The 26445-nt window shown below is 46.1% G+C and overlaps 2 protein-coding genes and 1 non-coding gene across 33 annotated transcripts in view; 2 read left to right on the plus strand and 1 right to left on the minus strand.

The window, feature by feature from the left end:
* Positions 1–353: 353 nt before the first annotated feature.
* TRO (trophinin) lies at positions 354–11528 on the plus strand. Of its 11 annotated transcripts, none has more exons than XR_011385677.2 (14): positions 354–458; positions 1778–1851; positions 2140–3321; positions 3989–4093; positions 4201–4264; positions 4530–4609; positions 5097–5188; positions 6213–6292; positions 6385–6427; positions 6824–6886; positions 7451–7565; positions 8373–8480; positions 10793–11137; positions 11297–11528. XR_011385677.2 is itself a non-coding variant. In XM_051827708.2 (13 exons), exons 3-12 carry the CDS (start codon positions 2227–2229, stop codon positions 11124–11126), a joined length of 4491 nt encoding a protein of 1496 aa, XP_051683668.1. In that variant the 5' UTR covers positions 378–458; positions 1778–1851; positions 2186–2226; the 3' UTR covers positions 11127–11137; positions 11297–11528. The 11 variants fall into 11 exon arrangements, 8 of the variants coding, with proteins under 8 accessions (XP_051683668.1, XP_051683666.1, XP_008270892.3 ...); XR_011385676.2 differs by lacking the exon at positions 354–458 and adding an exon at positions 806–1014; XR_016228180.1 differs by lacking the exon at positions 354–458 and adding an exon at positions 1114–1250.
* LOC127485065 (small nucleolar RNA SNORA11) lies at positions 7087–7215 on the plus strand. The gene has a single exon (XR_007912264.1). It is a non-coding gene; the product is annotated as a small nucleolar RNA SNORA11 (small nucleolar RNA).
* A 1281-nt stretch (positions 11529–12809) lies between the features above and the next one.
* Positions 12810–26445, minus strand: part of PFKFB1 (6-phosphofructo-2-kinase/fructose-2,6-biphosphatase 1) — a 68338-nt gene continuing 54702 nt past the window's right edge. For 11 of the 21 annotated variants that reach the window (XM_008272669.5, XM_008272667.4, XM_089324550.1 and 8 more), the window contains 4 exons: positions 16670–16799; positions 14525–14587; positions 13458–13522; positions 12810–13118 (listed from right to left, as the gene is read on the minus strand). In XM_008272669.5, coding sequence (XP_008270891.1) covers positions 13059–13118; positions 13458–13522; positions 14525–14587; positions 16670–16799 — 318 coding nt within the window. In that variant the 3' untranslated portion in view covers positions 12810–13058. Of the gene's footprint in view, positions 13119–13457; positions 13543–14524; positions 14588–16669; positions 16800–26445 lie in introns of all 21 variants that reach the window. The other 10 variants (XM_089324552.1, XM_089324554.1, XM_089324548.1 and 7 more) reach the window with 2 other exon arrangements.

A 26445-nucleotide genomic window follows, 5' to 3' on the forward strand; every position in this document is an offset into this window, starting at 1 on the left:
CCTTACTTTGGTCATATTTGAGACAGCAGTGAATATGAGCTAGTCCCCTACCCGTCCTGGGAGAGAGACTTAGACACGTAGTATAACAATACTGTATGTAAGTAGCACTGAGAAAGAAGGGGCTGTAGGAAGTATTGGTGTGGAAACTCAAATAAATACATTCCTCCTAGAGGGACCTGGAGAATCAAATACTGACGGGGATATAGAATGGGGCATAGAAAAATCAAATGGAAAACAGGAGGAAATGATTGCTAAATAGGGGGTAGTAAACAGAAGAGAAGGAGCTATGTACAGCAGAATGGAAAGTTGGGGGGGGGGGCGCAGACCGGCAGGGACAGAGACCCCCTCTGGAGGCGGAAAGAGGCAGGACCACTTCCGGCCGGGGGTGGGGGGGGGCAGGCTCAGACCTACGGAGAGGCTTGGAGAGAACGGACGCCTTCTGGACTCAGGAGAACGAGGTGAGCTGAGGTGGCCGGCGTTAGTGAAGACCCTGTGGGGGCCTCCAGGCTGCGGCTTCGACGTGCTTAACTCTATACGCCCTTAAGGTTTAGAGAAAACCTGCTGGGGATCTGGGACCTAACCACATCGAAGTGGTTATTTATGGAGGTGTCTGAACCTGGCTGGCATGGAAGAGCGGAGGGAGCATAATCACTTAGGGACATGGAAAGGAGAGATGTGAACTCGTTTCGGGTGTAGAAAGAAGGGACGCAGACCCAGTTGGGACCGCAGAAAGGAAGGATCGAGAAATTGTTCAGGCGGTAGCAAGAAGGGAGGGGTCCCAGTTCGGGAGCGAGATAGGAAGTGGTAGGACTCCGTCCATGCTGGAGAAAGGGAGCAGGACCTGGTTCGCGCTGCAGAAAGATCGGGACCCAGAGAAAGGAGGGGACAATATCCTTGTGGAGCAGCTAAAAGGGCCAGGCTCAGGAAGGAGAAGAGGTGCTAGGACCCGGCTGATTATGGTTTGCAAAGGGAAGAGACGGCACTTGGTAGGGTTCCAGAACAAGGAATACACAGGTTAATGTCGTTGGATTTGGGGGTGGGGTATCCATGTTGCAGAAAGGGCGGGGCCGGGCGCTTGCAGACGTGGAAGGCGGGGGAAGCGGTGTTGGGGAAGGGGCGGTACAGAGACGCACTGCGGAGCAGAGGGAGGGGGCTTATTAAGGGAAGAGGAGGTTCGGAGTAGTACTGCAGAGCGGAGGGAGGGGGGCGTATCGGGAAGAGGCGGTGCGTGGCTGTACTGCGGAGGAGAGGTGGGCGGTGTTGGGGAAGGGGCGGTGCGAAGCGGTACTGCAGAGCGGAGGGAGGGGGCCGGTGTTGGGGGAAGGGATGGAACGAGATGTGATGCAGTTATAAAGAGTGGGTCAGAGGTCAGGGCCGAGATGTTCCGCGGCTCTGAGAGCGGCGGCATATGTGGGAAGGAGCTGGTTAGACTGTCCGGTTCCCCAAGGCGCATGCGTGCTGAGTACCTTGACGAACGGGTTCTTTGGGAAAGTGGTGGGCCCGAGCTGGGGGGGGGGGGGCCTCTCGTCGGTGCGCATGCGCACTATCAGTTTGCAGTAGGGGGTGTGTGTAAGGTAAAGAGGCGGGATCCTCAAACGGACTTGCCATCTTGGAGGCAAAAGGAGGTAGGGCTTCGAAACAGATGGTCTGGATTTCTAGGTATGAGAACCCGAGAATTGAAAGGTTTGGGGTGCAAGGGTAGATGAGATTCCCTCACCCTTTAGGAGAGGTAGCACATCTGATGAATCTCCCTCTCCCTCTTTCTCTCCTAACTCAGGCTCAGCTGTTATTCGGTCTCCCGGAAAGATGGATAGGAGAAATGAGTATGGTTATAGAATGTCCCCATTCCAGGTGAGGCGTCTCAGCATTCTCACCATTTGCTTTGTCCTGAGTTCACTGAGTGCTTTTGAGCCCCCTACCGCCCTGTATTTGCATAATTCCCTGCCTAATCTGTCTCACCTCTCCACTCTGCACGGTGAAGGGGGAGGAGAGGAAAGCTGCCTGACTCTGTCCCCTCCCCCTCCCCTTCCTCCACCCCTTTCAGTCTTTCACTGCTCAGAGGAAGGGGAAGCCTTTGTGGGAAATAGTGGGCAGGAGGGAGGGCAGATGGCCCAGATGATTGTAATCCTAAGTGTGTAGGGCCCTCTGCCTCCCCCTGGGAGCCTGGGGCTTCCCTTTCCTCCAGATGTACAGACTGAGACCACAGAAGAGGACAGTGTCTTGCTGATGCATACTTTGTTGGCGGCAACCAAGGACCCCCTGGCTATGGACTCACCAGTTGCCAACCGACCTAAGAAAAGCAAGACCAAGAAGACCCCTATTAAAGTTGTTACTAAGGTCACACCTCCAGTCCCATCTGCCAATGAGATTGCCACCCACAAACCCAAAATAACTTTGCAGGCTTTAAACCTGCCAATCATCACCCAGATCAGCCAGGATTCAGCTACCACTGAGGCAGCCAATATTCAGGGTCCTTTAGTCAGTGTTCAACCTAAGAAAGCCAACAAGACAAAGAGAGTTACTGTCAAGGCAGCCCAAAGTTCTCAGTCCTCAGTTGGCAGTGAGGCTGTGACCACACAGCTCAAGTCACCCATACAGGCCCTAAGTCTACCAGTTGTCTCACAAAGTATCCAGGCTCCAATAGCCAGTGACTCAGCCAATTCCCTGAACTTGATAGCCTCTACCAAGCCTAAGAAAGCATCCAAAGCTAAAAAGGCTGCCAACAAGGCCATGACTAGTGCCACTGAGATCTCACAGGCTCTAACTGCCACCCATACGGCTACCACCCAAGGCCAGATTATCAGTGAGACAACTAATATCCATGCCACAGCAACCTCCATCCGAGCCAAGAAAGCCCCCAAAGCTAAGAAGACAACTTCGAAGGCCACAAATACTGAACTTGAGCATGTGGAGGCTCCACATATCACTGAGGCAGCAACCAGGCAGACTGAGACCTCAGCAGCAGCTATCCGGCCCAAAAAAGCCAAAAGCAAGAAGGCTGCCAATAAGGGCTTAAATTCTGCTGGTGAGATCTCTGAGGCCCAGCCTACTACTCATATGGTCACAAACCAAACCTTAGCAGCCACCCTTCGAGTCAAGAGAGGGTCTAGGACTCGGAAGGCAGCTGCTAAGGGTCGGGCACTTGAAAGCCAGACTCCGATTGCTGACCAAGGGACCCAAGCCAAGACAGCCACCTCTCAGACCAGCATGAGTGCCCTTGAGACTCAGATTGCTGCTGCTGTCCAGGCCCTGGCAGATGACTACCTGGCTCAGTTGAGTCTGGAGCCCACAGCCAGGACCCGAGGCAAGAGGAACCGAAAGGTAAGATCTCTGATATCACTATCCTTAACCTTGTGCTGTTTTTCTGTTCTTACCCTTCTAGTTTGTTCACTTCTTCTATTTAAATGTTTACTGAGCCTTTTTTTTTTTTACTTTAAATCAGTCCCTGTGTTCAGGTAAGCTGTGGGAGATGCTGAGAAGAATAGTGTCTGCTCACTGGCAGTTCAGAGATTGCTGGGGAGAAAGGTACCCATCTACACACAAAACTGAAACTTGTATATAATTTATCTTGTATTTACATAGTAGTTACCTTGTACCAGGTTTTGTACTGGGTACATCTACACAGGTAATATCTTTATGTCTTGAAGGTAACTCTTACTAACTGGGGATCAAAGGTCCTAGTTTTACAGATAAACAAACTGAGTCCCAGAGAAATGAAGTGACTTGAAGTGAAGTGGAATCCAGTGTTGGCTAATGGAAGAGGAGGAGCCCCAGGCCCTGCCCTTGGGTTGCTCCTGGCCTGCAGGAGGGATGACACTCCTGCCTGAAAGACAGTGAAAGACAAGCCCAGGACTCAGGGTGGCCAATGGCAGGGTCAGTTCTCACTATAGGGGAGGGGCTAGGGGGTTTCTGGAGGAGGCAGAGTGAGGAGACAAAGCCATCTCTTGCACCTGGTGATTTGAGACCTTCCTTCTTTCTGATGATGAAGGCCAAGCATCCAAATGGGGATGAGAGAAGCAGCAGTAATTACAGGCGGATCCCATGGGGCCGGAGACCTTCACCTCCCAGAGATGTGGCCATCTTGCAAGAAAGGGTAGGAATGCAATGCTGCCCCGTTTCTTTTTTCTTCCTTATCAGTCCTCTGCTTTACCAAGTTTTCTGGAAACATTGAGATCTCTGCATCTATTCCTCTTCTTCCAGGCAAATAAGTTGGTGAAATACCTATTGGTTAAAGACCAGACGAAGATCCCCATAAAGCGCTCAGGTAGTGTCCCACCAACCCTCCTTCCAGAGCTCACTCCACTCTCTTGATACGCTATAGCCTGTGGAGGGTGTAACTGTTTACTTTTATGGTCTTCTTGTTCTTTCATATCTCTACCCTTGCCCTCCTCACACTCCCATCATAGCTGCCATTTCCCATTAATGCAGTTCAGGACTTTGTCTGCACTGACCCCACAGGGCTGGCAAAAAGGGCTACTGGTCTGTGGTCCCTGCTCAGCCCAGCTGCGGCCACCTCTCCCTTCCTGCAGACATGCTGAAGGATGTCATCCAAGAATATGATGAATATTTCCCAGAGATCATTGAACGGGCAAGCTACGCTCTGGAGAAGGTGAAGGGGTAGCCCTGGGGGATGGGCACAGTGCAGAAGCCTTGACTCAAACAAAAGTGCATGTGTTCCATCTAGGGGGGACCAGGCAGATACCTGCTAATCCGGCCCATGACTGTGCAGATGGGCAGACTGTGCGGTGGTTTAGGGAGGGGGCATGGATGAGCTACAGATAACACAGACAGTGCTGAAAGCACAGCTAAGACCTAAGCTACCCAACTTACTCCTGGCTTCAGTCTGCTGCTGGGTGCATCCTGTTGTATTTCAGATGCTTACTTCTTGTCTCCCTATATTCCCGTTAGTGACAAAGATGATGTTGATATTGTTAGCATGCTTGTTGTGTATTTAATGTGTTTGGAGCACTTGGCTATGTGCTTCACTTGCATTATTTTACTGATTTCACATACACAACCCTTAGGTACACAGGGAGTTGTGGGATGCCAAAGAAGCTGAAATTTGTGATTTCACAAGCTGTTCTTTTACTTGGCAGATGTTTCGAGTCAATCTGAAGGAAATTGATAAGCAGAGTAGCTTGTATATTCTCATCAGCACTCAGGAATCGTCTGCAGGCATATTGGGAACGTAAGTTGGGACAGGGTTGGGATGGAAAGGGAGACTTAATTTTGGTGGTGGTACCATCACTTCCCTATCCTCTCTCCCCACATCCTCTTAAGAGAGTCGGGAAATATAGGGTGGAATAAACCACTGTTGCAGCTCCTGCACATAGTTGGAGTTCTACTTGTGGTAGTGGTGCTTGGTTGTGATTGACTGAAGGATGATGTAGGAGCCTGGGATAGAGCATTTCCACTTTCAGGTTTGCTTTCCACAAGCTTCCAAGAAAGCAGCCTGTTACTTTTTGTGTCTTCCTACTGAATACTTGGTCTGGCCTTGGTAGAATGGCTCTTAAGGGAGGGCTTCCTGATGTGGGTAGATCATGATGCTGGAAAGGCAAGAAAGGGTTGGATGTGCTTCTTTATACCTCTCTGTGTGATGCTTACTCCCTTGTATGGTGAGCTATAAGGGGAAAAAATGTTGGCCCTGCCTTCAAAGAGTACCTAGTCTAAATATGAAGGCTAGACTCATTTCTAGACGATAACCAGTCCATTCAAGGAATGACCAAGAATGGAATCATGGCTTTGATGTAAAGTCAGATGACAAAATCACCATAGACACATATGAAAGAGATCCTGCCGTGACCTTGCCTCCTTACTGCATAGATAGGGAAACTAAACCCTGGAGGGAGCAGGGAACTTTCCCAAAGTTATGGGTTGTGTCATCAGTGGGGTTCTGCCTAGAAACAGGTCTGAAAGAGAAAAAGAGGGCTCAGTCTGACTGCATGCATATGTTGTGCAAGGCTGACAGGTACATTCGTCCATCTTCTTGGCAACCTGGGGAGGAATGATGTGATTTCCCCACTTTACTGAATAGGAGACCCAAAGTTTACGAAGCTGAATTCCTTGCCTGGAGTAAGATAGAGTTTGAAGCATATCGGGCAGAATCTTCCCCTATCTGAGGAACCTGGGAGAGTGTAGCCTAGTCAGCTGGCTGGTGTGTCTTTTGAAAATGGTTACTGGACATAAATCTTCTCTGTGCCCTGTTCCCTTAGGACCAAGGATACACCTAAGCTGGGTCTTCTTATGGTGATTCTGAGTGTCATTTTTATGAATGGCAACAAGGCCAGTGAGGGTGAGTGGCGGGGCACGCAGCTGAACGGGTGGCTGGGGTCTGAATTCCGTGTGTTCATTTTCGGCCCTGTCTCCTCTTGCCTCCCCCTGCAGCTGTCATCTGGGAGGTGCTGCGCAAGTTGGGGCTGCGCCCTGGGTATGATTGGGCTCTCTCAGCGCTTGCTGTCCGTGTTGTCCTTTGGCAAGAGAGGACGGTCCCAGGATTGCAACCACCTGGTGGTCTGGTGGCGCGGGTGGAGGGTGCTGGGCCAGAGTTCTGACCTCGGTGGATGGGAAAATGATTCTGAACTCTCTGCTCCCTTCCTCCCCTCTTTCTTCTGTTAAAAGCTGAGATATAAGACCTTCAGGGAATCCCTGACAAAGAACCATCTGGCCTCTGCTGCTTGCTTCTAGTGGACATATGCTCACTACTTTCTTTGCTTCACTAAGACTGTCCCATGTTCTAGAAAGGCCTGTTCCATGCTGGGAAATGCCTCTGCCCTCATCTGGGCAGTTCTGATCTGTGTTCATAGATTATTTTTCCCATTGTCAGGGTGAGGCATTCGCTTTTTGGGGAAGTGAGGAAGCTCATCACAGACGAGTTTGTGAAGCAGAAGTAAGTGGTGTTTGAGGCCTTTGTCTGGCCCTGAAGTGTTCTGGGGATACTGGTCTGGTTCAGAAAGTGTTCAGTCAGTGCTGTTCTTATACTAGCTTGAGAGAGATGGACATCCTGTGTCCTAGAATTTTGCCCTATCTAAAATTTCTGTAGTGGACATTTCCTGGACTGGACCAGACCAAACACAAGACCCTTGGGATGGGGTGTGCTCAGAGCAGGAGGCCTGAAGAATGGCTCCTCTGTTTACAACACACCCAACAGAAATCTGGGTTTATTCCTCACAGGTGGCAGAATACTCGGGCCTTCCTGTGACTCAATGCCCTATACATGCCTTTCTTGCAGCATCTCAAGTGACATTTGCACAGGGCCAATGGGAAATGGTTAAGTATTGGAGGCCAAGACCATAAACTGTGTGGGTGATTCTGGGTTAGAAGATCTTAGAAGTTCTTCTCCAGGGGCTGTTCAGTATTTGCTTGGAGGAGATTGCTCCGGGGCCTAGTGTTCAGAAAATTAGGGTTTTGTTTTGTTTTGCTTAGAAGCAAAGTTTCATTTCCTTTTTCAAAGGTACCTGGAGTACAAGAGAGTCCCCAACAGCAGACCACCTGAGTATGAGTTCTTCTGGGGTTTGCGGTCCTACCATGAGACTAGCAAGATGAAAGTCCTCAAGTTTGCATGCAAGGTAATAGGAGAGCTGCCTGAGCTTGGCATATTAAGGGAATGGGATGCCATTGGCTGGGACATACCATGTGCAGGAATAAGCAGGTATAGGACAACCTATGGTTCATATATAAACATATGAAACCTCATATGTGTCCCAGAATGCTGCTAGATTATATACAGTTTACATAGTCTGATTTGTTCTTCATACGTTGTATTAGTCGGCTCAGGCTGTCATAACAAATACCATAGACCAGGTGGATTAAAAATAAATTTATTTTCTCACAGTTTTGGTGGCTGAGAATCCCAGATCAAGATCAGGCAGGGTAGGTTTCTGACCAAGGCTGTTTTCCTCACTTGCATATGGCTGCCTTCTCACTCACTATGTGCTCACATGTTAGAGAGACAATGCAAGCTCCCTAGTTTATTGTTTATAAGGACATTAATTTCTGTTGGATCAGGGTGCCACCCTTCTAACCTCATCTAATTGCCATTACTTCCATAAAGGACTTACCTACAATTAAAATCACACTGGAGGTTGAGGATTCAACAAAAGAATTTTGGGGAGGCACAAATATTCAGTGCATCATTTCCCACATTACAGATGAAGACACTTAGGCTCACTGAGGTTAAGTAACCTGTCCAGGCTCACTGAGGTTAAGTAACCTGTCCAAGATCTTATAACACCTAAGTTACCATAGCAGAAATTAGATCTCAGGACTGATCCATGATAGAGTCTCAATAAATAAAAACTCATTAAATTACTTTGCTACTGGTATTATGCAAACAAGGGATATTTTTCTTAAAATTATTATCATTCCCATTTCAGGTACAGAAGAAAGATCCCAAGGACTGGGCTGCTCAGTATCGGGAGGCGGTAGAGATGGAAGTCCAAGCTGCAGCTGTGGCTGTGGCTGAGGCTGAGGCCAGGGCTGAGGCAAGAGCGCAAATGGGGATTGGAGAGGAAGCTGTGGCTGGGCCCTGGAATTGGGATGACATGGATATTGACTGCCTAACCAGGGAAGAGTTAGGCGATGATGCTCAGGCCTGGAGCAGATTTTCATTTGAAATTGAGGCCAGATCCCAAGAAAATACAGATGCCAACACCAACATCGACTTCAGCAGAGGAGCTAGCACCAGGTCTAGTTTCAGTGATGGTGCTAGTGTTAGCTTCAGTGGTGCACCCAGTCCCAGTGGTGGTTTCAGTGGCGGAGCTGGCATTACCTTCGGTGGTGCACCCTGCACCAGTGCCAGCTTCAGCAGTGCAGCCAGCATTAGCTTTGGTAGCATACCCAGCACTAGCAATACTTTCACTGGTGGAGCCAGTATTAGCTTTGGTGGTGCACCCAGCACCAGTGCCAGTTTCAGCAGTGCAGCCAGCATTAGCTTTGGTGGTGCACCCAGCACTATCACTAGTTTCAGTGGCGGAGCCAGTATTAGCTTTGGTGGGGCACCCAGCACTAGCACTAGTTTTAGCAGCACAGCCAGCATTAGCTTTGGTGGTGCACCCAGCACTAGTACTAGTTTCAGTGGTGGAGCCAGCATTAGTTTTGGTGGTACACCTTGTACCAGTGCCAGCTTCAATAGTGGAGCCAGCTCTGGCTTTGGAAGCACACTCAGTACCACCGCTGGCTTTGGTGGTGCACTTACCACCAGCACCAGCTTCAGCAGTGCGCCCGCCACGAGCACGGTCTTCAGTGAGGCACTTACCACCAGCACTGGTTTTGGAGGTACACTTAGCACCAGTGTGTGCTTTGGTGGTTCTCCCAGTTCTGGTGCCAGCTTTGGTGGCACACTCAGTACCAGTATCTGCTTTGGTGGCTCTCCTACCGCTAGCACTGGTTTTGGTGGTACACTCAGCACCAGTGTCTCCTTTGGTGGCTGTTCCAGCACCAGTGCTGACTTTGGCGGTACATTAAGCACGAGTGTCTGCTTTGGTGGCTCTCCTGGCACCAACGTGAGCTTTGGTGGTGCACTCAGCAGTGCAAGCTTTGGCGGTGCACTCAACAGCAGTGCCAGCTGTGATGGTGCACTCAACACAAGTGCCAGTGCCAGTTTTGGTGGTACCGTCAGCACCAGTGCAGGCTTTGGCAGTGCACTCAACCCAAATACCAGTTTTGGTGGAGTACTGAACAGCACTACTGGCTTTGATGGTGCACTCAACACGAGTGCCAGTTTTGGTGGTGCTGTCAGCACCAGTGCCAGCTTTGGTGGCACACTCAACACCAGTGCTGGCTTTGGCAGTGCACTCAACAACAGTGCTGGTTTTGTTGGTGCCGTAAGTACCAGTGCCGGCTTTGGTGGTACACTCAGCAGTGCTGGCTTTGGCAATGCACTCAACACGAGTGCTGGTTTTGGTGGTGCCGTAAGTACCAGTGCCGGCTTTGGTGGTGCACTCAATACCAGTGCCGGTTTTGGCAGTGCCATCAGTACCAGTGCTAGCTTCAGTGGTACACCCAGCACCAATCCCGGCTTTGGCGGTGCATTCAGCAGCAGTGCTGGCTTCAGTGGGGCACTTAGTACCACTACTGACTTTGGTGGTAGTCCCAGCAACAGTATTGGCTTTGGCGGTGCTCCCAGCACCAGCATCAGCTTTGGCGGTGCTCATAGCACTAGCCTCTGTTTTGGTGCTCCCAGCACCAGCCTCTGCTTTGGCAGTGCATCTAATACCAATCTATGCTTTGGTGGCCCTCCTAGCACCAGTGCCTGCTTTAGTGGTGTTACCAGTGCCAGTTTTAGTGATGGACCCAGCAACAGTGCTGGTTTCAGCTTTGGCAGTGGGCTAAGCACCAGTGCTGGATTTGGTGGACTGAGCACCAGTGCTGGCTTTGGTGGCAGCCTGGGCACCAGTGCTGGCTTTAGTGGTGGCTTAGGCACCAGTACTGGCTTCGATGGCAGCCTAGGCACTGCTGCTGGCTTCAGTGGTGGACTAAGCACCAGCTCTGGCTTCAGTGGCGGACTAGGCACCAGCACTGGCTTCGGTGGCGGACTAGGCACCAGTGCTGGCTTCGGTGGCGGACTAGGCACCAGCGCTGGCTTCAGTGGCGGACTAGGCACCAGTGCTGGCTTTGGTGGCGGACTGGTCACCAGCGATGGCTTTGGTGGTGGACTAGGCACCAATGCTGGTTTTGGCAGCACACTTGGCACCAGTGCTGGCTTTAGTGGTGGCCTCAGCACCAGCGATGGCTTTGGCGGTGGGCCTAATGCCAGCTTCGACAGAGGACTGAGTACCATCATTGGCTTTGGCAGTGGTTCCAACACCAGCACTGGCTTTACTGGCGAACCCAGCACGAGTGCCGGCTTCAGTAGTGGACCCAGTTCTATTATTGGCTTCAGCGGTGGACCAGGCACTGGTGCTGGCTTCTGCAGTGGACAAGGCACCAGTGGTTTTGGCGGTGGACCGAGCACCAGAGCTGGCTTCAGCGGACTGAGCACCGGAGCTGGTTTCGGCAGTGGACCGAATAGTGCTGGCTTCGGCGGCGGACCAAGCACTGGTCCTGGATTCAGCGGTGGACCAAGCACTGATGCTGGCTTTGGTGGTGGAGCCACCAGCCTTGGTGCCTGTGGCTTCTCCTATGGCTAGTGAGATTTCAGGTAATTGCAGTATTTCTATGGCTAAGGCCCACAGGGATGGGTATAAGGGCTGCAAGATGTTGTAAGAAACTTTGAGTGGGAATATCGGGCAGTGAAGGAAGTATAAGTAAACAGTATATGTGATGCTAAAAATGTGTTTGTTTGGTGTTTTGTTTTTAGGTTTATCCCCCATGTTTACAGAAACCGCTCATGAACTGCAGCAGTCCTTTCCATGGAGCTAAGTGATAGCTTTGGAATCTTTGTCCACACAGCGATCTAAACAGCTATTACCAATCAGCTGAGGGTGACACACTATGAAAAACCTATTTGCTGTTCCCGCTTTATTGTTTGCTTTCTGTGTGCTGTCATATTTTGGTATCAGAGTGACATTAAATTTGCAAAATTAATTGGAGTTCATTCTGTTGTTTAATTGTGCTTACATGGTTGTGAGTAACTCTTTGGCTTTACAGAAGAGCTAAAAAGATCAGCATAGCCCTCGAAGAAGCATGGGGCTCCAGCTAGAAGGCAAATATTTCTTCAGTGGTAGAGAGGCTTGGGGAAAGCATGTAAGGCCAGTGCATAATGATTAGAGCAAAAATATGGAAGGGGAACTACTGGGACAGATGCAAAGGAAGAGGGTTTTGAACAGTAAGTAGAGATCATTTTGGATCATTTACATAAGAACGGAGGGATGGGGGTAACTGGAATTGGACACAGAAACAAGGGAAAGTCTTTTTGGTACAGGAAAAAAATTGAGCATTTTGCATAGACTGGGGCCGGGGCCAGATCCATAGACAGGGACAAAAGATACATATTGGAAGAGTTGGGAATTTATTTTAGTCCATCTGTAAGAAGGTGGGATGGGATAGGGTTCCAGAAAATAGAGGGTGGCTGTGTCTTTGAACAGGAATGAATGGTATCTGTCAAAGCAGATGAAAACAAATATGCTTTAAGCAGCAATCAGCAGTCCTGTAATAGATCCAAAAAAGGGATGTGGATTATACAGGGTTTGGGCCTTGCTGGGTGGTTGTGATGGAAGGACAGAGAATAAAGGCAATGAGTGTATTAATCTCTCTTTACCAGCTGGGTTTCTGGTACCTGGGCCATTTTAGATGCATGTAGGGTGGCTGAAGAGATGGACTATGGGATCCAAGTTGGTTAGAGATGGAAGAATACTCTAGAGGGAAAGGACTGAAGGATTGGGAGACAATAGAATAACTGAAGGATATAGTCTTGATGCAGTATAAGAATAAATATTGTTCATTCAGATACCACATGCATGCCTAGTATATGGGCAGTGGTCAGATAATGCATGTATTCAAAAAGTCAGACCGTGGAGGTTATACCAAGGTCCATGAAGTTGGCGGCTGAGTGGGAGATGGTGGGTTGGAGTTAAGGGGATTAGGGGATTGGGAGACCAAGATACTGGTTGGGTCATTCACACGGACCATGAAATCACTCAGAATGGCAGCAAGTGTTGAAAGAGAACTTACCACAAGTGCCAGATGCTCTAAACTTCAGGATGAAGGTGGCATTTCCTCAGCTACCCTTTCCACCAAGGAACAGGCCCACAGATACTCACAGGGAGCTCATTTTTGCAGGTGCTACTCAGGACATCCTCACACACTGAGCAAAGGAGTTAGATAAAGATCAAGATAAGGTTCTTGAAAACAAGGGAACCATGACTGCTTCCTTTCTTTCTGTAGGCAATAAGAGAAGTCTTTATTGATTACAGAATAGGAATTAAGAAAAGAAGAGCTCCATCCAGAGCTAGACAGCTCCATGAGTGTGGCCAGGATTGAGACCTATTTTGGAGCTCATGAGGACTTCTTCACTGGGAGCAGAGCTCTCTTAGTGAGGCCAAGGCAGAGACTTCTCATGGTGGAGAAGAGCAAGGATAGAAGTTAAAAGGGCAGAGGCATTTTGGCCTCCTGGAAAGGGCTCAGTAGTGGGCAGGGACAGTGTCCAGGGCTTCCTGAGGTTCCCGGGTGACATCCACATTCTGAGAAGAGAGAAAGCAGAATTAATAGGAAGGAGTCAGCAGTTTGGCACCCCAGTCCACCAGCCCTACCCTCCTTGTCTTCACAGCCAGGTTCCCATCTGAGGCAGGCCTGAGGGGAGTCTCAGTCTTAAGCCATTTTGGCAGTGGTTGCTCTAGCACTACATCGATACGGTGTCTCAGGTCTGGACCGTGGTTGCTGCATTTCTGGATGCTGGTTGTTCCATCTGATAGTGGGAAACACTCTGGCTCTGAGGAGCTGGGGTGACCTTTCTTTGGAAAAGGGAGATTTGCACCACGTGCTGTGTGCATAGCCAGCTTGGGATGGAATCCCTCACCTACCTCAGGTTTCTCCCGGTGTGTGTTCACAGCCTCTACATTCAGGTAGATGGACTCCACTTTGCAGCCTCAGAAAAGAACAACCCATCTGTGGGTAAGCTCCCAAGGTAAGCATAGGTCTTCCCTGAGGCATCCCCCACCCCTCAGCCCCATACTGTCAGATTGTGACTGCCCTGCAGGGAAGGGAGTTAAGATGAGCTGTGTGGTATGTGGGACAGACGCCAGGCCTAAGAGGCACTAATGGGGTGGGGTCCCCCTCCCAGCTCTGCCTCTGTCTCAGAATTCTTTGAACTTCAGTTGCTCATCTGTAGGTGGGGATACAGATGAGAGAACATGATCTGTGTGGCTTCCCCCGACTCACACGGACTAGGAGCCAGCAATCTAACCTATGATATTATGGAGCTCTGTGGATCATCCAGCCATGTCGGTGCTGAAGAAGTGGGAGAGCCCTGGGGTCATTGCCTTGGGTGATCAGTTCCAGGCAGTTTATTTAAGGACGGTGTGTTACCAGAACTCCAGAAGTGTGGAAGGTTACAAGGGAATATGAGGGAACCTGAAGTAGGAAGGTGCATCGCTAGGGCTTGGGGCTTCTAGAAAAGGTCCAAGGCCCATTTAGCTCCAACCCCGGGGAAGTCACTTTACTTCAGGCTTCTGTATGCCATTCTGCTCCATTCACACCCCATAACAGATCTGATTCTGTCCCTTCACTTCTCACTTATGTCAAGAGGGATTGGGAGATAACTTGCTCTGGTTGGTCTATCAGCTTTTTCTTCAATATGGCCCTAGCATACAATTTGCCTCTGGTCCCCTTTGGGAATCCCTCCTTCAATGGGTTGGAGTTCTATGCTTAGTGCTCTTGCAGAGACAGAGAAAGTTGGAACTATGCTTCAGACTTAGAAGCCATCAGAGTACTTTGCTGTTACTTAGGACCATGAGTCCCACCTGTACCAGGACATCCACCACATACTCAGGTAAACTCCCCCAGAACTCTCCTGGGAAAATGACAGGCTCTAGGGATATGCTTATTGCCTCTAAATGCCTTTTCTGGGATGAGGGCGGGGGACACTCACCATAAGCCACAGGTGTGAGTTTGAGCACCGTGTGCAGAGGGCACTTGAGATAGGGAAGCTCATCTGGAAATGAAGAGGAAGCACCCCTCAGAGACAGGGTGTGGGGCAGGCACACCCTCCCTCCCCAGGCTCCAGGGTTGTTGAGTGCTCCCCCTCCCCCTTCCCCTTCCCAAGTTGAACTGCACAAGGGGCCTATCCCCTACAGTCTGCAGGTGGGAGAGATGAGAGCTGCTGGAGTGGGGGAGGGGAAAGCAGGAGCAAAGGGGCTCTGAGGAAGGGCACAGACAGGGGTGGGGAGGGAGGCGGGCCCTGGGCCGCCCGTCCCATGGATCAGGAGACTGCAGACCCCCCTCCTGAAGTCACACAGCAGGAAGTGGCTGCACGGGGACCAGACCCCAGGAGGCTCCCTGGTCAGGATGCAGGCTCAGGGCCCCACCTCCCTTCACTGACCCTGAACAGCACCGCTGGCTGCTTCCCCGCCCCTAAGGATCATCCTGAGCTTTCCAGCCTGCCCCCCAGCCCAGCCTCCTGGGACACCAGGTTGGGCCTCCATCCTGCTCCTCCCCCACTTGGTCCTCATTGTCCTCGACCCTGGGCGAGGGCTCTTGGCGCACAGTCTCCCTTGTCCAAGTGAGGAACAGACTCAGAGAAGGGAAGCGACATGCCTGGGGTCTGTGACCCAGCCACACCACTGCCTCAGCTGGAGACCTTGAACCAGTCCCTTTCTCTCCCTAATCCTCAGTGTCCCCATCTCACAGGCCAGGATTGGATTAGATGTAATCTGAGGGTACCCTAGCTCTGAGGATCTGTGGGTTTGCATTTCTAGTCACATCACATCTTTGGGCCTCATTCCATCACTTGCTTGAGTAATGGGGGGTAAGAACATGTGCCCAGCCATGCCCTGTCTGGCTACCAGATGGCATGGTCTATGTGGAAAGCAGGTAGGAAGCAGAAAAAAATGGGAGTTGCCTGTGTCCCCTACTCAGTCTATGAATATCTGACAGGAGAGGGCCTCTGGCATGCACCTGGGATAAACTCCTATCCCTGACACTCTGAACTCCATGATCTTGGGCAAGTCACTTCACCTCTCTGAGTCTCCATCTCCTCATATGGACAAGGGAGTTTATAATGCCTGCCTCAGGGTCTCAAAAAATTGCCCTGAAAACAATACAGATATGAACAGATCAGAAATCTATCAGCACAAGGAACCCCATCACACATTCCAATCCACCCATTTCCAATGAGGAAACCGAGGCCCAGGCAGAGGAAATGGCTTGTCCAATGACAAGTTCTCAAGTTCCCTGGGTTCTGATTCTGGAAGACTCCATATGTCAAATACTCTTTATTTTGAAACTAACGTAGGAGAAAAGATATAAGACTGCAGGGCATTGAAGGCAGCAAATATAATTTTGCAGGGTCTTCAAACATCTTCAAAATGTCATGGAAATGCTAATACTTCATACCCACATGAGAAATGTACTCTCACACTTATAGGCGATACAACAGTCTCTTGCCAGACCACCTGTCCTTGTTTTCAGAACAGTGTATGTAGTCAGGGTGTAGAGATGCTGTAAATACAATGTCTAGATCTTTAAAAAAATAAATTACTATTTGGAAAAAAATGAAAATATCACTATCTTGTGGAAACCATCCCTACAGTAAAGACAGAAATGTATGACCAAGATCATGAAGCCACAAAAGGCACTGCCATTTCCTGACACAGCATGTTTCAGAGAAATACTAGCTCAGCTTTTTCAGGTGGAAGCAGACTTAATGCTAGCTTTGAAAACATTCAAAACACGAGCTCAGAATAATACTAATACTAACAATAGCAGCTAACACTTATATAAATAGCTCATAACTGTGTCATGAACTATTTGTTCTAAGCTCTTTGTATTTATTATTTAACTAAACTTCATCATTATTTTCCCCATGTTACAGATGCAGAAATTGAGGCCAGAGTAGTTAAGGTAATTTACCAAAGATAGTATGTGTTAGAGGAAGAATCTGAACCCAGGCATATTTGTTCTAGATAAAGTTTATTTACTAAAGTTTGACCACTGATATATAAAACCCCCAATTGCCAATGTTAGAGTCTCAAATCATATCCAGATCCCCACACTAGGAACAGAGAGAATGTGGTACCTGAACTTTTATCCAAGAAGTAGGCCAAGAGGCACCGCATGACAGCCTGGTGGCAGATTACCAGTACGTTCTCTTGCCGCTCTAGCTCCATTATAACTGGCTCCAGACGCTGAACCAGATCCTCATAGGACTAAAGGTGAGGGAAAGATTTGGAAAAAAAGGGAGATAAGGGACATTTTCTCCGAGAGGAAGAAATAGACTAGGAATCAGGGAAACTTGGTTCTGGGGTCAGTTCCATTGTTGACCCAGTAGTATGAACTCAGGCAACTCTCTTCCTTTCCTAGGATTTCAGTCTCTCATCTGTTAACTGGAGAGCAATCAGTACTGTAGAATAAGTAACAATAACAACAAAACAACTCCCTACTGCAAAATGTCTTCTTCGCTGTATTGAATATAGGATTCCAAAACAAAGAAATCCTTGAAAAAAAAAAAAGAGTGATAAGTGGGCATAGAAGCCCAGCTTCACTGGAGGATATTTCCCAATCAGTAACAAAGAGGTTTGAGTTTTAAAAACCTTGTAGATACAGGAAACAATGCCTTAGATGTGCAAAAAAAGTAGGGTGTTGGGACAGACTCTCAGATTACACCCTCAATACAAGTGCAAACTAGAAAATGTCCCTCCACAGGCAAAGGGAAGGAACAAGAGAATGTTTCTGTCTCTCTGTGGCTCTTGATAGAAATTAGGAAAAGCCTCCTATGAGAATTTATCACCACAAACCTTCACTTAGGTGGGTTAGTGATTCAGAATTACATTACCCATGTGGTTTGAAAAATGTCATCCTGGGGGTTTAATGAAAAGTAGTCCCAAGCCATCTGCTCCAAGGAATGCCTTGGAGAAGCAAATAGAAGCTCTCAATTCTTGTTGTAGAGGTTCCCAAGAGATAAATTCTTGCCAAACTCCAACTCACATAACACATAAGGAAATAAGTTACCATGAGAGAGAATAAGGAGAAGTATCAAGTAGAAAACCCTAAAAACTCAAGATAAAGGATATACAATGTATAGTAAGTATGTTTGAAATCTTTGAAGAAATAAAAGGATAAAATGTCAGGAAGAAGCTAGGCACTATCAATTATGTAATGTAGATTTGAAGAAAAAGATAAATAGAATTTCAGAAAAATATAATCACTAAAGCTGATAACCTGGAGATAAATTTAAGTGTGATCCAAGATGGCTGAATAGAGACACACCCACACTAGCCTCCACCATAGAGAACCAGAACAATAAAGAAAGGGCTGAGTTTCCCAGAGATTGGCTGAGGGGAAGTTTTAGTAAAGAAGTTATGGGAACTCTAAACAGCACAGAGACTCAGAAACCCAGCAGAGAGGCAGAGAGAGAAGAATAAAGCACACCACAGCTCCTTGCTGGGAAATAGTAACTGGAGAGGCCTACAATCCCCCACAGTCGCTACAGACGGGCAGGTCCAACTACAGGAGAATTCCACAGTTCTCACAGGCTTTAAATTGACTTTACAAAGCTGACTGGCATCCAAGCAACTGCTTTGTTCCTAAAAAGGAACCCACACTGCCTCCCATCCAAAGCTCCCAAACCTGAGCATCTGCAGTACAGCTGCTCATAAACGCTGTTCTATATTAGGGTCAGTAAGCAGCCCAGTCACTACCAGAAACCCCCAGAGGCAGAGCCGGGGCACTTCACAGGACAAAGAGCAGGTCTCTCTGCATCCTGAAGCTGCAGAACTGCTGGCCACAAGCCCTAGAGCCATGATTACTCTGAGATCTAGGGATGGTCCCTCTTTGCTTCTTGGATCTTGGCACCAGTAGTAGCCAATACACAAGCCCAGAGTACAAGATCTGAGCAAAGCCCCTTTTGCAGCTCTCAGCACAGGGTGTTGGGTGACCACAAAACAAGCCCTAGCATCACCCCTGTGTGCCCTGTGGGTTCTCAGGGTTTCTGTGTCCTTGCAGCTATGGGACTATGGGTATTGGTGCTACGCTCACACTCACTGGTGGGACCTGAAGGGGCCTATCTTCATTTCTTTGCTTCAGGCTGGTTGCTGCCAATCCACAACCCCCGGCATAACATGCATTTCCATGAGAAGGACCCTACCACATCCTTAAGCTATAACATGCACTTCCGTAAGACTTGGGTAAGGACCTCCACCACATCCTTAAGCTCTGGAACTGTGACCACTGATTCTGTATATTCCTCTGCTCCAAGCTTGCGCTTGCTAGTGCATGGTCTACAGTATAACCTGCCACCATCCTGTGGGATCTGGGTAAGTTACCTTCCAAGTCCAGCAGCACTAGGACTATGACTGCTGATTCTAAATGTCCCAGGGATACCAGGGCTCACCCTGTGGGGCTAGGGAAGAGCCCTATCTGCATCCTGTCAATCCAGGTTTGTACCCACTAGTGCTTAATCCCCAGCATAAACTGTGTTCACCTCATGTGGTCTGCTGAATCTAGCAGCTCTAGGACAGGGATTATTGGAGTTATATTTCACAAGCTATTTGAGTGTATCTTGTGGGACCTGGGGGGGGGGGCAATACCTGCATTCTACTGTTATACACTTGTGCCCACCAGGGTGCAATCTCTAGCATAACCTGTGTGTAAAATGTGGGACTGGGGTAAAGTTTCCACTGCATCCTGCAACTCTGGCACTGTGATTGTGGGCTCTACAAATGCCAGGAACACCTGCACTTGCCCTGTGGGAACTGGAGAAGGCCCATCTCCATTCTACTGCTTCAAATTCACAGCTGTCAGGGGACAATCCCCAGCATAATATATACTTTTCCTGTGGGACCTGGGCAAGGTATCCTTCCTATCCTGCAGCTCCAGAACTGTAACTATTAGTACCACATTCTCAGAGTCACCTGAATCCACCTGGCAGGACCTTCTATAGTGGAAAAACTACTTGCATTCTACTGCTCTAGGCCTACATCTGCCAGTGCACAATCCACAGTATAATCTGTATTCATTCCATGGGACCTGAGCAAGGTCCCTTTCACATTGTCCAGTTTTGGGACTGGGGCTTTTGATGTTTTAAGCTCCAGTATCACCCATGCCCATGCAGCAGGACCTAAGAAAGAACCCATACACATTACACAGTTCAAGGGCAACAGTTATTGGTGCCACAAGGCTTTCCTAGTGGGACAAGGGATTACCCACTCTGTCTCATAGCATCGGTAATGTGGCTACTGTTATCACAAACTCCAAAGTATTGATAACCAACTCCCTAAAGCATGAAGATACACATTTTTGGAAGCTCATGCCCACTTCTAAGCCATAGTACTACCTCCATGAACTGCTGCAGACTAGACAACTGTGGTGCTCATAGACACTGTTGGCATTGGATATACTTCTGTGCTTACCAAGAATCAAAGCTGGAGGAATTATAATACCCAATTTGAAAACATATTACACAGCTAAAAAATAACAGGGTATTGGCACAAAACACACATAGATCAATGGAACAGAATAGAGAATTCAAAAATTAATCCATGCACATATAGCCAACTGATCTTTGTCAAAGGTGCCAAGGACATACATTGGAGAAAGGATAGTCTTTTTCATTAATAGTGATGGCAAAACTGGGTATACATATATAGATGAATGAAATTAGATCCATACTTTTCACCATGTAGAATAATCAACTCAAGATGGACCAAAGATCTAAAGATAGTACATGAAACTATGAAATTTCTGGAAGAAAACACAGGGGAAACACTCCAAGACATTGATGTAGGTAATGATTTTTTGGAGAAGATCCCAAAAGTGTAGGCAACAAAAGTGCAACTAGACAAATGGGATTTTATCAAACTCAGAAGCTTCAGCCAAGCAAAGGAAACAATCAACAGGCTGAAGAAACATCCAATAGAATGAGAGAAAAAATTTGCAACATATATAATCTGACCAAAGATTAATATCTAGAATAGATCAGAAACAAAAAGCTCAACAAAAACAACCAATCTGGTTAAGAAATGGGCAAAGAACTTAAATAGAAAAATCTCAAAAGAAGAAATACAAATGACCAAAAAATGTATGAAAAAATGCTCAACATCACTAGCCACCAGGGAAATACAAATCAAAACTATATCACATTACCTCTATCACATGGCTATTATCCAAAAGAGAGAGAGTAACAAATGCTGGAAAGAATGTGCAGAAAGGGGAATTCTTTTTTAAAAACAATTTATTTATTTATTTGAAAGAGCAACAGAGAGACAGAGGGAAATACAGAGAAAGAGATCTTACATCTTCAGGTTTACTCTCCAAATGGCCATTACAGCTGGGGCTGGACCAAGTTGAAGCTGGGAGCCTGAAACTCCATCCAGTCTCCCATGCAAGTAGTAGGGGCCCACATACTTGGGTCATCCTCTATTGCTTTCCCAGGTACATTAGCAGGGAGATAGATTGGAAGTGGAGCAGCCAGGAATAGAACTAGTGCTCTAAAATGGGATGCTGGCACCACAGGTGGCGACTTAACCTGCTGTACCACAATGCCAGACCCAAAGGGAAACTCTTACACACTGTCAATGGGAATGGAAATTGGTATAGCCACCATGGAAAACAGTATGTAGATTTCTTAAAAAATCTAGAAATAGAACTACCAAATAATCTAACAATCCCATTATTGGGTATATACCCAAAATACATGAAATCATTGAATGAAAGAGATACCTGCTCCTTCATGTCTATTGCAGCACTATTCACAACAGCCAGGATATACAATCAGCTAAAGTATTGATCATCAGATGAATGAATACAGAAAAGTGGTATGTATATACACAATAGAATATTACTAGGCCATAAAAATACTGAAATCCTGTCATTTGCAGCAAAATGAATGGAACTGGAGGATATAATGTTAAGTGAAATAAGCAAAACACAGAAAGACAAACATTGCATGTACTTTCTCATATTTGGGAGGTAAAAAAGCCTCAGACTGAATAGAGTAGTGATTACTAGAGGCTGGGAGTGGTTGTGGGAGATAGAGGGAATTTGGATAATGGGTACTAAATGAGAGTTAGATCAAAGGAATAAGTTCCTAGTGTAACTCAGCATAGTGAGAGACTACAGGTAAAAGTAACTTAGTACTATTTTATGAACTAAGAGAAGAAAGAAGCTCCAAGCTTGCAATAATAAAGCAATGTTAAAGAAGGGGAAATATAGATTGCCCTTATTTAATGAATAAAGATTACACACATATATTGAAAAGTGACAATGTTGCCTATAAAGATAAACTTTGGTACAACAAATTTTGAAATCCATGCGTATGTGAAGTCTTCAAAAAGCTTGTGGAAATGTGTATTATTAAAAAAAGACTATGCATGGATTTCAAAATTTTCTGTACCAAAATGAACTTATCTTTTAGTTCCATTTTTTCATGAACTCTTTGAAGTACTGTCTTATATCCATATGATGGAATACTCAGCAGTCTTTAAAAGGACAGAGACAATTTTAAATATAACTGATAAGGAATAAGCTAATAAGAAATATTTTCAAAAATCAAGTTATAGTATAATGATTAGAAGATACTATTCTTTGGATAAAAATAAAAGTGAGGTGAAATCTACATATCTTGAAATATAGTAATCTTAATTTGTTTTATAGCTTAGGAAAAACAAAAGAGTAGTTAAGTAACTTGTTCACAGTCATAGAGTTATCAGCTATTTCTGAAAAGACTTACAATAGCATAATATGAATGGATACTTGTATAGAAGAGAATTGGAGAACTGAATAACAGGGATGAAAAGAATTACTTTTTCCTGTATTGCTTTGGCAAGTTCTGTGTTTTATATCATATGCATGTGTGTGATCTCCTTACTTATGTAACTAAACATATTTAGATAATTCAATGCATGGTGTAAACATATATTAGACATAATTTAAGGAATAATAGAAATTTGGAAGATAAAGCTGAAGAAATTACTTAGAACACAGCAAGGAGATAAAAATAGAAAAATAAAGAAGTAAAAGGAGACATGAAGGAGGGGACAAGACTAAAACACATCTAATTATATTTTCAGAAGGAGATTATGGAGAGAATATAAGAGGAGAATTTTTAAAAATAAAATATCTGAGGGGCTGGCGCTGTGGCACAATGGGTTAATGCCCTGGCCTGAAGCACCTGCATCCCATATGGGTGCTGGTCCTAGTCCCGGCTGCTCCTCTTCTGATCCAGCTTTCTGCTATGGCCTGGGAAAGCAGTAGAAGATGGCCCAAGTCCTTGGGCCCCTCACCCACGTGGGAGACCAGGAAGACACTCCTGGCTTCTGGCTCCTGGCTTCGGATTGGCATAGCTCCAGTCATTGCGGCCAATTGGTGAGTGAACCATCGGATGGAAGACTTCTCTCTCTCTCTCTCTCTCTCTGCTTCTCCTTTATCTGTGTACTCTGACTTTCAAATAAATAAATCTAAAAAAAAAGCTAGACCCAAAAGGATAAATATCACTTTAAAAAAATAAAATAAAATATCTGAGTTTTTCAAAATTGATAAAGAATCCTAATCTCCAGCCAATTCCAAGCAAGATAAATAAAAAGAAACTAATATGTAGACATATGAGAGTGAAACATAAAGGGAACAAAGATGACTAAAAACAGCTGGAGAGAAAAGAAACAATTAGAACAAGAGTAAATTTCTTAGCCACAATAGAAGCTAGAAGACAGTAAACATATCTTAAAAGTGCTTAAAATAAACAAGTCAATTAGAATTTTATACTCAGCCAAAATATAATCTAGGATTGAGGACCTACCCCCACCCCAAGGTTATTTCTATGCAAAAACAATGGTGAGTTTACTATCAACAGATTCTCACTAAAGAATCTTCTAGGGGCTGGTATTGTGATGCAGCTCTTGGCTGCTACATTATTGGTATCCCATGTTGGAGTCCTGGCTGCTCTGCTTTCAATCCAGCTAATGTTCCTAAGGCAGTGGAAGATGGTCCAAGTATTTAGGCTCCTGCTACCTATGTGGGAGACCCAGATGGAATTCTGGGTTCCTGGGCTTCTGCCTAGCCCAGTCCCAGCATTGTGGCCATTTGAGGAGTGAACCAGTTGGATGGAAGATTTGTGTGTGTGTATGTGTGTGTGTGTGTGTGTGTGTGTCTTGCTCTCTCATTCTGCCTTTCAAACTGAAACATAAACAAACAAGAATCTTCTAAAGGAAGGTGGAAAATGAACCCAGGAAGAAGACATGAGATTCAAAGGTCAAGAATGATCAAAGGACTCGGTAAACAAGTGGTTAAATATAAATAAGCATTGACTTATGTAACAATAATAATAATAATAATGGTAATTCATTTGGGGGTTAATATTAAATTAAAATACAAAACAATTAACATGCAAATTAGGAAAAACAGAGACCAGAATTTAAAAAAAAATTTTTTGACAGGCAGAGTGGACAGTGAGGGAGAGAGAGAGAAAGGTCTTCCTTTTCCATTGGTTCACCCCTCAATGGCTGCTGCTTCCAGTGTGCTGCGGCTGGCACACCACGCTGATCCAAAGCCAGAAGCCAGGTGCTTCCTCCTGGTCTCCCATGTGGGTGCAGGGCCCAAGCACTTGGACCATCCTCCACTGCCCTCCCGGGCCACAGCAGAGAGCTGGACTGGAAAAGGAGCAACCGGGACAGAATCCAGCACCCCGACCAGGACTAGAACTTGGTGTGCCGGCGCCGCTAGGCAGAGGATTAGCCTATTGAGCCGTGGTGCCAGCTAAGAGAACAGAATTTTAAAGTTCTTCTATTACTTAAGGGGAAGGTGGAGATAGTGATGTTAGATTTTGTTAAATATACACATGAAAATGTTAAGGGTTCCAATTAGTTGTACAACAACAAAAATATTCCAGTGGTTTTTTAAACACAATTTTGTATCTTTCTCCCTTAGTAGGATATCTAATAAGAATACAATTAATGGGGCCTGCGCTGTGGCATAGTGGGTAGAGCCACCGTCTGCAATGCTCGTATCCCAGATGGGTGCCGGTTCAAGTCCTGGCTGCTCCACTTCTGATCCAGCTCTCTGCTGTGGCCTGGGAGAGCAGTGGAGGATGGCCCAAGTTTTTGGGCTCCTGCATCCACATGGGAGACCCAGGGGAGGCTCATCTCTGGCCATTGTGGCCATCTGGGGAGTGAACCAGCAGATGGAAGACCTCTCTCTCTCTCTCTCTCTCTGCCTCTCTGTAGCTCTGCCTTTCAAATAAATAAATAAATTTTTTTAAAAAAGAATACAATTGATTAAGATGAAATTGTTTTTAAAATATTATGAGTATGGGGCCTGCATTGTGACATAGTGGGTAAAGCTACCACCTGCAGTGCTGGCATCCTATATGGGCACTGGTTTGTGTCCCAGCTGCTCCACTTCTGATCCAATTCCTGGCTGGTGACCTGGGAAAGCTGAAGAGGATGGCCCAGGTGTTTGGACCCATGACACACATGTAGAAGACTTGGATGAAGCTCCTGGTTTCTGGCTTCATCCTGCCCCAGTCCTGGCCATCTGGGGAGCGAAGCAGTGGATACAAGATTCTCTCTCTCTCTCTCTCTCTCTCTCTCTCTTTCTCTCTCTCTCATTCTCTATCTCTGTACTGACTTTAAAATACATAAATAAATCTTTAAAAAGCATTAAGGATAACCTCTAAAAGAACATTAACAGATTATATAACTTAAATAAGAATGTCAAAATGTTATCAATCCTAAATAAGGCAGGAAAGGAGAAAAAGTAAACTAAGCATGGAGACCTCAGGACAAGATAATAGAAATAAACTTTAAAAATCAGCAATTGCTATAAAAGTAAAACTTACCATTCAAATGACATATTTTCAGTTTGGACTAAGAACAACAAAACCCAACTATAAACTGTTTATAAAAGACACAAAATAAAAAAATACACAGAGAAGTTCAAAGTAAATGATTTGATTATTGTTTATAGCCCTTGTCTATATTCCTATAGTACAGTGGTCTTTTGACTTTTTACTCATTGAACGCTATGGTTAGTGGTGCATTGAGACCGTGATTATAAAGTAAATAAAGTATGTTACTGCAAAAATTAAAGGGAAAAAAGAAAGTAAGGAAGGAAAGGGATTGAGCGAGGGAGGAAGGTTATGGTTATCTTCTTAGAATATATCTATTAAATCTGTTCTTTTTATTTAATAAAATAAAAATTGAAAATAAAGCAAATGAATAAAGTTGAACCAAGAAAATGAGAAAAAGGGGCCTGGCACTGTAGCATAGTGGGTAAAGCAGCCGCCTGCAGTGCCAGCATCCCATATGGGTGCTGGTTCGAGCCTCAGCTGCTCTTCTGATCTCTGATATGGCTTGGGAAAGCAGTAGAAGATGCCCTTGCACCCACATGAGGGACCTGAAGAAGCTCTTGGCTTCTGGCTTTGGATGGGCCCAGCTCTGGCCTTTGCAGCCATTTGGGGAGTGAACCAGTGGATGGATGGATGGAAGATCGATCTCTCTCTCTCTCTCTCTCTCTGCCTCTGCCTCTCTGTAACTCTGCCTTTCAAATAAAACATAAATAAATCTTCAAAAAAAGAAAATGAGAAGAAATATTGTAAAACTATATTAGGTAAAATATACTTTTCAGCTAAAATCATGATAAGAACAAAAGACATTTCCCTTCTATGTAATAAAAAAGTACCATTCAATGAGAAAATATAATTGCTTTAAATTTGTGTATCTCTAATAACAGAGCTTCAAAATATATAAGGGAAAATGAGGGCAAATTAAGACTGATTTTATAATATTAAAACTGACTTTATAATATCATATCTGAGGATGGGGATAAAACTGTGAAAGTACTTTGAAATCAAACAGAACATGT

Source organism: Oryctolagus cuniculus, chromosome X (genome assembly GCF_051225735.1).
Source record: "Oryctolagus cuniculus isolate XC-2025 breed Fujian yellow rabbit chromosome X, ASM5122573v1, whole genome shotgun sequence".
Taxonomy (NCBI): Eukaryota; Metazoa; Chordata; class Mammalia; order Lagomorpha; family Leporidae; genus Oryctolagus; species Oryctolagus cuniculus.